Source organism: Dryobates pubescens, chromosome 26 (genome assembly GCF_014839835.1).
Source record: "Dryobates pubescens isolate bDryPub1 chromosome 26, bDryPub1.pri, whole genome shotgun sequence".
In the NCBI taxonomy this organism is placed as follows: domain Eukaryota; kingdom Metazoa; phylum Chordata; class Aves; order Piciformes; family Picidae; genus Dryobates; species Dryobates pubescens.
The window spans coordinates 16,711,603-16,722,312 of NC_071637.1; the positions used below are offsets into that span (position 1 = coordinate 16,711,603).

The window sequence follows — 10,710 nt, forward strand, 5'->3', positions numbered from 1 at the left end:
CAGCCCCGGGGGGCACCACCTCCTCCTCAGCCCCGGGGGGCATCACCACCACCTCAGCCCCGGGGGGCATCACCCCCTCCTCAGCCCCAGGGGGCATCACCCCCTCCTCAGCCCCAGGGGGCATCACCCCCTCCTCAGCCCCGGGGGGCATCACCTCCTCCTCAGCCCCGGGGCTTTGCCTGACAATGGTTTGCTTAAAAAACCCAACCCCAAGGAATGGAGAGGTTGGAGTTTGAGACCACTAGAAAAGACCCCAGATCCTCACAGGCCAAACAGCTCTTCCTGGCCCCCCTCCTTCCCTCCCTCCCCAGCAGACCTGGGCAGGCCACCCTGACACCCATCCAAAGAGCTCCTGCTTGTGTCTGCCACCCAAGCCCAGGCAGAAGCCAACCTCCCTGGGGCTTGGCCCCAGGCTGCCACAGCCTCCTCCTCCTCCTGCTTGGGATGGTCTCACACAGCCCACGGACACCCAGGTCAGGAAATCCTCTCCCTCCCTGGATCTCCTCGAGGAGCAGGGAGCAGCCACAGCTCCAGCACCTCCTCCAGACCCCTCCTCGGCAGCTGGATCGGTGCCTGCTGAGCCCTTCACCTGCTTGCAGCCTTCTCCCTGCCCTGTCCCCTGCTCCTGCCCCCTGCTGCCAGGAGCTGCTGGTGCTGGGCTGGCAGAGGGGGCAGAGCCAACAAGCCAGAGCAGAACTCTTCCAGGAGCACAAGGGAGGAAAGCTTTATAAAAAAATAAGCTTTTTCATTTGAAGTTCGAGTTCTTCTCTTCTCCAGACAGGGCAGAGCAGTGTGGCCTCTCTCCAGGCACCTCTCCTCCTCCTCCTCCCCTCTGACCTGCACCTCCCGGTCCCCAGGAGCGGCTCCGAGCCTCCTTCCCCCCCGCTCCCGGCCGCGGCGGGGCCGGAGCGGCGGCAGGGCCGGCAGGGCCAGCGTCCCTCCGGGCGAGTCCCCCCCAGCTCCATCACTTCTGCTCCACCTCCTCGGCGGCCGCCGCCACCTCCACGGCGCCGGCCGCGCTCTGCTCCTCCCCCGCCCCGGCCTCGGGGGCGCCGGAGGGGACGGCGACCACGGCGCCGCCGCAGGGAGCCACCTGCGCCACGTTCTGGATGGCGGTGCCCAGCCCGGGCAGCGTCAGCAGCTGGAAGGGGCTCACCACCTTCACCACCGTGCCGCCGTCCGGCACCGCCGCCGCGCTCAGCACCGTCAGGTTGGGAGCGTCCGGGTGGATCTCCACCGTCCCGGGGAAGGGGGAGCCGGCGGAGGCCAGCACGGTGTAGCCCCCCAGCAGCGGCGAGGCCGGGGAGCCGCCGGCAGGCTGCGCCGGGCCCTTCCCCAGCACCGCGGGGGGCAGCGCGGAGACCACTTTGCCGAGGGGGAGGTTGGAGAGCTGGGAGAGCGGCAGGCCGGGGGGCACGGCCAGCGGGGCCGGCTGCGGCAGCACCTGCGAGGCGATGGCCGCCGGCCCCGAGGTGGCGCGGGTCAGCCGCGGCCGCTTCGGCGGCGCGGGCACCGGCACGGGCGTCAGGGTCATCAGCACGTTGTTGAGGTGCTGCGATTTGTGCTTCAGCTCCTTGGCCCTCTTGCGGTGCTCGTCACACTGCTGCTCCAGGGCTGCAGGGGCGACACAGGGCCAGGGTTGGCCCGGCAGGGACCCCCCAGGGACACCCAGCCCCTCACCCAGCAGGGACATCCCCCTAGAGCAGCCTGCCCTGGCCTGGCAGGGACCCCCCAGGGACACCCAGCCCCTCACCCAGCAGGGACATCCCCCCTAGAGCAGCCTGCCCTGGCCTGGCAGGGACCCCCCCTGGCACCCAGCCCCTCACCCAGCAGGGTCATCCCCCCCTAGAGCAGCCTGCCCTGGCCAGCCTGGCCTTGAGGAGCTCCATGGACAGGGCCCCAGCCAACCCCTGGGCAACAGGCTGGCTCAGCTGGCACCTGGGGTGAGCTTCCCAGGCATGGTGCCAGTGCTTGGAGCAGCAGCAGCCAGAGTCACAGATGGCTCTGGGCTGGCAAGGACCAGCAAGGGTCACCTTGTCCAGTCCCCAGGCCCACCACAGCTGCTTTAGCATCTCAGCCCCAACACAAACCTCCCCTGCCCCTCCCAGAGGAAGACAAGACCCTGCAGCTGTGCCAGGGGAGGGTTCAGGCTGGAGAGGAGGAAGAATTTCTTTGGTGCCAGAGTGGTCAGGGCCTGGCCCAGGCTGCCCAGGGGGGTGGTGGAGTCCCCAGCCCTGGAGGGGTTCCAGAACCCTGTGGCCAGGGCTTGGTGGCCATGGTGGGGCTGGGTTGAAGGCTGGACTGGGTGAGCTTTGGAGGTGCCCTTAGGCTGTGCCAGGGCAGCCAGCCCGTGCCCCTGTGTGCAGTGCTGGGGCCATACCTGCCAAGTCCCTTGTGTACTGCTCCCTGGAGCGATCCATCTGGCACTTGTGGCTGGCCAGCACCTTCTTGACCAGGTCCAGCATCCCAAAGTTCTGCACCACATTGTTGAGTAGAACAGCATCTTAAGGAGAAGAGAGAGAGCTTAGAGGAGAGGACAGTGCACAGTGTCCATGGCTTGGTAAAGAGCTGGGCAGCAGCCCAGAGCTGCAGCAAGGCAGCAGCAGCAGCCAGCAGAAAGGGCAGGAGGTCAGCAGTGGCCACAGAGCCCTCTCCTGCCCAGCTGGCCTGGTAAGGAATCTGCTGGCACAGGCTCTGGGGCTGTGCTGTCCTCCCAGTGACCTAAATCCCACCTCAGATCCTGAGCCCAGGTGTGGCCAGACCCAGAGGCAGCAGACAGCAAGGGGAGAATTAAGGCCACCCGAGGTGGCCCCAGGCACAGCCAAAGGGCTGCACAGAGAGCAGCCAGGAATGGGACTGAGGGATGGCCAAGGCCTGGCCTGGACCAGCAATGCTGTGGCCAGGGCAGGGATTGTCCTCCTGGGCACTGGTGAAGCCACAGCTCAAATCCTGGGGGCAGCTTTGGGCTCCTCACTCCAAGGAGGACACTGAGGAGCTGGAGCAGGCCCAGAGAAGGGCAACAGAGCTGGGGAAGGGTCTGGAGAGCAGGGCTGGGGAGCAGCAGCTGAGGGAGCTGGGGGTGTGCAGCCTGGAGGAGGCTGGGGGGAGACCTCCTGGCTCTCTGCAGCTCCCTGGGAGGAGGCTGGAGCCAGGGGGCTTGGGCTCTGCTCCCAAGGAACAAAAGGGAATGGCCTCAAGCAGTGCCAGGGGAGGCTTAGCTTGGAGCTGAGCAACAATTTCCTCCCCACAGGGACTGTCAGGCAGGGCAGAGGCCCTGAGGTCCCATTGTGCAGTGAGAAAGGGCCTCAAGGACCCTCTAACAGCCCTGCCCTTCCCCCTCTGGAGCTCCAGGCAGACAAATGAACAACAGGAGAGAAATTCTGGGATGGCAGGATCGGGCCCTTCCCCCCACTCCCCTGCCCCCAGACCCCCCCAGACCTGCTGGAGCCAAGGATGGCTGCCAGTCCACATCCCTTCCAGCTCCAATCCCTTCCCCCTCAGCCCTGGGATCACTCCAGCCCTCCCCCCAGGTGCTGGCAGGCTGCTGCTCACCACCCAGCTGCAGGGGGGGGTCCTGGGCTCGCTGCTGCAGGCCCTTCATGGTCTCCAGCAGCTCCTGGTGGAACTCCTGGATCACCTCCTCCAGGAGCCCCATGTCCTTCAGGCCTCTCCAGAAGGCAAAGGTGTCCTCTGCAGAGACAGACAGCAGTGCTCAGAGGGGGCTGAGGCCCTGGGGGGCTGGCTGAGCAGCCAGAGGGGAGGCTGGGGGAGCTTCCCCCAGCCTGTCTCACAGAGGCAGGGCAATGCTGCCCAGGAGAGCCCTTCCCCCCCTCCACTTCAGGATTCAGCTTAGGGGGGGAGGTGCCCAAGAGTCCTCTGGGAGCACAGATCCCCTGGGTGCAGCTCAGGGCACTCCAGGGGAGTCAGAATCCTGTCCTAACCCCCCTGAGGTTCAGGGTGGTGCTCCCCCAGAGCCACCCCAAGCTCTTGGCCTGATCTGTGAGCTCCCAGTGCTCAGGACCAGCTTCATGCCAGGAGGATGCCACAGCTGGACCCCCCCAGGGGCAGCACCAAAAGCACAATCCCAGTGGAGACCTTGGCTCCAGACCCTCTCCCCTCCCTCCCTGCACCTCCTCCCCCCTGCCCTGCCCTGGGGGCTGCTCAGCCCTACCTCCAAGGGTGGTGCTCCAGTCACTGGCATCCTCACAGGTTTCTATGGTGATGGTGGCTGGGGATCCATTCACTGCAGCCAACAGCAACAAGGGAGAAGAAAAAACCCAGCCCCAGCTCCTGCCCTCCCCACCCCAGGGCTGGCTCTGGGGGAAGCAGGCCCCTGCTGCAGTGCCCTGCCTGCTCCTTGCCCCTGCACAGCCCTGCCTGGGGCTCAGCTCAGCTCCTGGGGCTCAGCAAGCAGCAGAGGATTCCACCCCAGCAGATGGCAAAGCCACACCTGGGTGCTGTGTCAGCAGCACTTAGCTGTTCCACAGGGGAGCACAGCACCCCCGGGATTCATCCTGCAGCCCTCTGGGCCACCACAGAGCCAGCAGCAGCCTTCCCCTCTGCCTCCTCCTGCTGGCACACAGCAGCTCTGCTCAGGGCAGGTGGCACACACCTGGAGCCCCCAGGCTGGGGCTTGAGGGCAGCCCTGCAGGGAAGGACCTGGGGGTGCTGCTGGCTGAGAGGCTGGGCAGGAGGCAGCAGTGTGAGGCCAAGGGCAGCCTGGGCTGCACCCAGAGCAGTGTGGCCAGAGGGGATCCTGCCCCTCTGCTCTGCTCAGACCTCCCCTGCAGGGCTGTGCCCAGCTCTGGAGCCCTCAGCACAGGAAGGACCTGGAGCTGATGGAGAGGGCCCAGGGGAGGCTACAAAGATGCTCAGGGGGCTGCAGAACCTCTGCTACAAGGACAGGCTGAGGGAGCTGGGAGCATGCAGCCTGGGGAAGGCTCCAGGGAGACCTCAGAGCTGCTTTTCAATGTCTGAAGGGGAGCTGCAGGCTGGGGAGGGACTGTGGGGACAGGATGAGAGGCAATGGATTGAAGCTGGAGCAGGGGAGGGTTGGGTTGGACATCAGGAGGGAGTTCTGCACAGTCAGGCTGGGGAGGCTCTGGCACAGGCTGCCCTGGGAGGTGGTGGAGTCCCCACCCCTGGAGGTGGCCATGGCACCTGGGGACTGTCTGGGGCTGTGAGGAGGAGGAGGAAGGGCTGGCTGAGGCTGTGAGGAGGAGGAGGAAGGGCTGTCCATACCATCTGTGGGAGCAGGAGTCAGTGGGATGTACTCAGTGGAGGTCTGGCTGGTCAGGGACACCCTGGCTCCTGTCAGGTCGATTTTGGTGCTCCTGCAGGTGTTGGAACAGACCTTGGTGTGCTGGTAGAAATCCAACTCTCCTGAGTCCATGATCTTCCTGGAGGGCAGGCAGCAAGCACAGGGACAGGCAGGTCAGTGAGAGCAGGGAGCTCCAGCAGGCAGCTGAGAGCCCTGCTGCTGAACCAAGAGAAGGAGCCCCAGCCAGGGGGCTGCCAGCCCAGCTCAGGGCCCCCCCAGCCAGGGGGCTGCCAGCCCAGCTCAGGGCCCCCCCAGCCAGGGGGCTGCCAGCCCAGCTCAGGGCCCCCCCAGCCAGGGGGCTGCCAGCCCAGCTCAGGGCCCCCCCAGCCAGGGGGCTGCCAGCCCAGCTCAGGGGTCTCAGCTGACACACAGCAGCACTGGAGGTGGCATCTCCCCAGCTGTCTCCAGAGCATCCCCAGCCTCTCCTGGCCCTCCCCAGCTGAGCTTCCCCAGCTTGGCTCTGGGGGTGCTGGCCTTGCCTTCACAACTGCCCCTGGAGGCTTTGCTCCCTTGCAAGCCTCACCCAAGCAGAAGCCCTGGGATGCAAACTGCCTGGAGCCAAAGCTGCTTAGAAGGAAGAAGGGGAGATGCCTGCAGTGAAGCAGCAGGACAAAGGCACCCTGGGAGGGGAGCACAAACCCCTGAGAGCTGCTGGGGTTTATGCTGCATACAGGCAGGGAGAGGCCCTGATTAAATCACAGGCTCAGGCTGGTGGCTCAGGAAGACCAGGGAAGAATTAAGTGACTGTGGTTAAGAGTGGGGAAGAGAGAGGAGCTTTCAGTAAATCCATGGCATGGAGGGAGAAGGGCTGCAGAGCAGAGGGGCTGCAGAGGGAGGGGTGGGGGGTGGCCACCAGCCTGACCTCCAAGGTGCTGAGAGCCTGCAGACAGCAAGGCCTGGGCCCCAGTGGCCATCAGAGCTGCCATGGCCTGGAGGCAGCAGGCTCAGGGACAGACACACCAGGAAAGCATCACCCAGAGTGGGTTGGCCTGGAGGGGACCTCCAGGATCAGCCAGCTCCAGGCCCTGCCACGGGCAGGGACTCCTCCCACCAGCACAGGCTGCTCAGGGCCTCAGCCACCTCCAGGGAGGGAGCAAGCACAACCTCCCTGGGCAGTGCCAGCGTCCCTTGCCCCTGGGCAGAGCCCCTGCAGGGGGGCTGTGCCATGTGAGCAGGGCAGGGGCGGTGCTGGCAGCAGGGCACAGCCGCGGCCCCGGCGCCGCTCACCGCAGCATGATGCCGTTCATCCGGATCGCTCGCTTCCAGTCCTTCAGGGTCGACTTCCCTGCCAGGTGCACGAACTCCTTGGGGCTGATGAGGTGATCATCGAACTGCAGAGGCAGAGGGCAGCATCAGCAGCAGAGCCCCAGGTGCCTGTGGCTGCCGCTGGCCAGCGCGGCCCCGAGGCGCCGCTGCGCCGGGAGAGACCTTCCGGGGCCTGATCCGGCCCGGGCCTTGAGCCGGCGCTGCCAGGGCACCCCCAAACCCTCAGCACCTCGGCTCTGGAAGCCTGCCACACCTCAGACCCCCCCAGCAGGCTGAGGCCCTGCAGAGCCAGCAGAGAGGGCTGCTGGAGCAGCACTCGGGCTGTGCTCCTGAAGGGAGGCAAAGAGCCACCCTGGGCCAGCCAGGGGGCGGCAGAAGCTCTTCAGGAGGTTCCCCACCGGTGGCCTTCAACAAGCACTCAGCTTTCAAACTGGGCACAGGCTGGCAGGGCCCAGAGGCCCCAAGCTCTGCAGTGCTGGAGTTAAACTGAGCTAACAGCTCTCCACCCAGGAGCACTCAGCTTGGCTGAGAAGTCCAACACCAGGTACAGCAGCGCCCACCGAGAACGTCCTCCTCCCCCCCCAGGCTGTGGAAGCAGCTCAGCAAAGCTCCCCCAGAGCAGGAGGAGGCAGGCAGGAGGCAGGCAGGAGGCAGGCAGGAGGCAGGCAAGAGGCAGGCAAGAGGCAGGCAGGCCTCCAGCAGAGGCACTGAAGGCAGAGGCCCAGCCCTGGGAGCCTCCCTTCTCACCTGCACACACTTCACGTTGATCCCAGGGCACACAAACTTCCTCCAGATGAGGTTGGCTTTGCTGTCCCCACAGGTGATGGGGTAGACAATCTCTGCCTCCAGGCTGTCCTCATCTTCAGCCATCTTCACTTCTCACAGGGAAGAGAGGAAGGGACAGACCAGACAGGAACATGAGTCACAGCCCCAGCTCCACACACAGCTGAAGCACAGTGCAGAGGATGTGTGGGGGAGCTGTGGGGGGCTTCAGGGACACCACTTTGCTCCTCCAGCCTCCCCCAACCCTTCCCCACCCCCCCAGGGTTTCTCAAGCCAAACAGTTTGCACGAGGAGAGCAACCTTGGTCCCCTCAAGAGACCATCCCCCAGAGCCCACCCCCAGGGCCACCAGGAAACCAGCCCCAGGAGAGCATCCCTGGGTCCATCCCCAAGGACAGCATCCCTGGGACCCCCCCAGGAGAAAAACCACCTGGGGCAGCCCCCAGCTCTGCCCAGCAGGGGCCAGAGCCTCCTGGCCAGCAGCAGCACAGGCTGGTGCCAGCCTGGGGCAGAGCTGGCAGGGGGCTCCAGCAGGGGCTGAACCTACCTAGGACTGCTTCCTTCAGGTGGGTGGAGGCTGTGAAGGCTGCAGCAGCTGCAGCAGCTGCATTCTCTGTCTCCAGAGTGTCTTCATTTATGTCACCACTGGGAAGAGCATGGGAGAGGCAGAGTTAAGGCCTGTGGAGGAGCCAGCCCCACCCCCAGCTCCCCACCCAGACCTTGCCTCCAGGCCACTCAGGCCACGTTTCCCCCCAGAGCCAGCTCTGCTTTGGGAGGCTCAGCTCCCTTTCCCTGCAGGGAGAGGGAGACCCCACAGCAGCAGGAGCACCACTGCCAGCAGCTCTGCCTCACCCCCTTCCAAGCCCAGCCCCATGGAGCTGCCTCCAGCATGGGCCAGGCTGGGGAGCTGGCCTGGGGGGAGCTGGCCCAAAAGATCTGAGCAAGAAGAAGTGGACTCAAGTTGCACCAGGGGAGGCTCAGGTTGGAGAGGAGGAACAATTTCCTTGCTGCAGGAGTGGCCAGGGGCTGGCCCAGGCTGCCCTGGGAGGTGCTGGAGTCTCCACCCTGGAGCTGTGCAAGGAACCTGTGGCCATGGCAGTGGGGGCCATGGTGGTGCTGGGTTGAAGGTTGGACTGGCTGACCCCAGAGGGCTTTGTGACCCAGACTGCTCTATACCAAAGGCCCTGGTGACTCACTGGCAGCCACCTGTCCCACCCATGGTGCCACTGGGACAGCCAAATTCAGGAGGAACTGGTTTGCAACTCCTGGCCTCCTAAGCCTGGAGCTCCAGGGGTGGAACTGCAGCCCCAGAGCAGCCTTCCCTTCACCAGCTGCAGGGCAGAGCCTGCTGTGGAGCAGCCCTGAGACAGGGAGCTGGTGTGGGTGGCTGCTCAGCCTCCCTGGGTGAGCAACCAGAGCAGCAAGAGCTGAGGCAGCTCCAGCTGTGGAAGGCAGACACCAGGGGATGCCACACTGCCTCTCAGCTCCCAGCCACCCCAGGGCCAGGCAGAGGAAGGTGCTGGGAACACAAAAGGACTCCCAAAGGTCAGCCCACAGCTCACCTCTGCACACAGGTGAAGGCTCCAGCAGCCACAGAGGGCCCCAAAACTGAACCCAGCATTTGAGGTGTGGCCTCACCAGAGCCAACCACTGCCCTGGTCCTGCTGTGAAGGTCACTGAGGACCTGAAGAGGCACCAGAGATTGCCCAGGCACCACTGAGGTGCCCACCATGAGGAGTGCTGCCGAGGGTTAGCCGCAGCCAAGCCCAGCCGGCCGCAGCCGGGGGGGAGCTTGCCCAAGGTGCTGCCTTGGTGCACACCACCCCAGCTCTTACCCATGCTGGGACAGGTTGGTGGTGACCAGCACTGTCTTCACCTCCTCCACACCACCTCCATCCACTGCTCCATCAGGAGTGGTCACCACCACCACCTCCTCCATGTGCACGCTGACGTCCGGCGTCGCCATGGCCGGGCGGCGGTGGGCAGCAGGGCCCTGGTCAGCAGCTGCCTGGGGACACAGGAGGAGAGGGCCTCAAAGCGGTCCTGGAGAGGCCATCAGGGTGGTGGGGATGAGGAGAGAGGGGGCAGAGGGGAAGGCAGGCTCCTGAGGAGCAGATGAGCAGATCTCCACCACCCCATCCCTGGAGGAGGGACGAGGGGCAGCTCGAGGCAGGCTGGGGGAGGGAGAGGGACGTGGGGAGAGGTGAGAGGGGGCAATGGATTGGGGGGTGGGGGGCAAGGGGCAGAGTGGGAGGTTAGAGGGGAAGTAAGCTGATGGCCCTGGGGGTCACCAAGAGCTCCTTGGAGACACTCAGTTTGAAAGTGGCCTTCCACAGGCTTTCCCAGAGGGTTCTCAGGGTGCCCGAGGGGCTCAGCCCAGCACCCCCCTGCCAGCCCACAGCCCAGGAAGCCAGGGGAGAAAGCCAAAGGCTCCAGAGACCCCAAGAGCCAGCAGCAGCCTCCCGTGGCTGCACTGCTTCCCCAGCTGCCTCGCTCTCCACACTCAGCAGAGGCTGGGAAAGTCCTGGGACAGCATCACCCACCCCTGCTGCCAGCTCACGGCAGAGCTCATGGAGTGGGTTGGGTTGGAAGGGACCTTGAGGATCATCCAGCCCCAGCCCCCTGCCAGGGGCAGGGACCCCTCCTCCCAGCCCAGGCTGCTCAGGGCCTCATCCAGCCTGGCCCTGAACACCTGCAGGGAGGAGGCAGCCACAGCCTCCCTGGGCAGCCTGTGCCAGAGCCTCCCCAGCCTCACCCTGAAGAATTCCTCCTGTGCCATCTCTGATTCCCAGGGACTGTCCCTGCCAGCACTGCTGTGGCCTGCCCTGGCCCTGCTCCAGCAGGTCCCTGTCTGTGCTGAGGACCCCAGAGCTGCCCCAGCGCTGCAGGGGTCTCAGCAGGGCGGAGCAGAGGGGCAGAATCCCCTCCCTGCCGCTGGGGCTCAGCCCGGGGCAGGGCTGGGCTGCATGTGGGCACTGCACTGAGGGCCAGGCGACCCTCCCCGAGTGCCTGCAGCACCAGGGCAGCCTGCTCAGGGCTTCACAGCCTCCAAGGGGAGGAAATTGTTCCTCATGGCCAGCCTAGGCCTCCCCTGGGGCAGCCTGAGGCCATTTCCTCTTGTCCTGTTGATTGTTCCTTGGGAGCAGAGCCCAAGCCCCCCTGGCTCCAGCCCCCTCTCAGGGAGCTGCAGAGAGCAAGGAGGTCTCCCTCAGCCTCCTCTTCCCCAGGCTGAGCCCCCCCAGCTGCTCCTCCCCAGCCCTGCTCTCCAGACCCTTCCCCAGCTCTGCTGCCCTCCTCTGGACCTGCTCCAGCTCCTCAGTGTCCTTCTGGAAGAGAGGAGCC

The 10,710-nt window shown here is 65.5% G+C and overlaps 1 protein-coding gene across 1 annotated transcript; it reads right to left on the reverse strand.

The window, feature by feature from the left end:
* Positions 1–964: 964 nt before the first annotated feature.
* Positions 965–9,356, reverse strand: GMEB2 (glucocorticoid modulatory element binding protein 2). Its single transcript, XM_054173747.1, has 9 exons — positions 9,204–9,356; positions 7,916–8,013; positions 7,334–7,461; positions 6,548–6,651; positions 5,242–5,399; positions 4,172–4,243; positions 3,553–3,690; positions 2,381–2,503; positions 965–1,614 (listed from the first exon to the last, which is right to left on the reverse strand). The coding sequence occupies exons 1-9, from the start codon at positions 9,332–9,334 to the stop codon at positions 965–967; spliced, it is 1,602 nt and encodes a 533-aa protein (XP_054029722.1). The 5' UTR covers positions 9,335–9,356.
* Positions 9,357–10,710: the final 1,354 nt, after the last annotated feature.

Bases quoted from the DNA above. Each gene is read 5' to 3' on its own strand.
- GMEB2 (XM_054173747.1), bottom strand. From the start codon at position 9,334: ATGGCGACGCCGGACGTCAGCGTGCACATGGAGGAGGTGGTGGTGGTG. The intron at 6,652-7,333 runs GTGAGAAGGGAG...CTGCCTCTGCAG, and splicing joins TCAACGTGAAGTGTGTGCAG to TTCGATGATCACCTCATCAG. The intron at 1,615-2,380 runs GTATGGCCCCAG...TCGCCCCTGCAG, and splicing joins GTACACAAGGGACTTGGCAG to CCCTGGAGCAGCAGTGTGAC.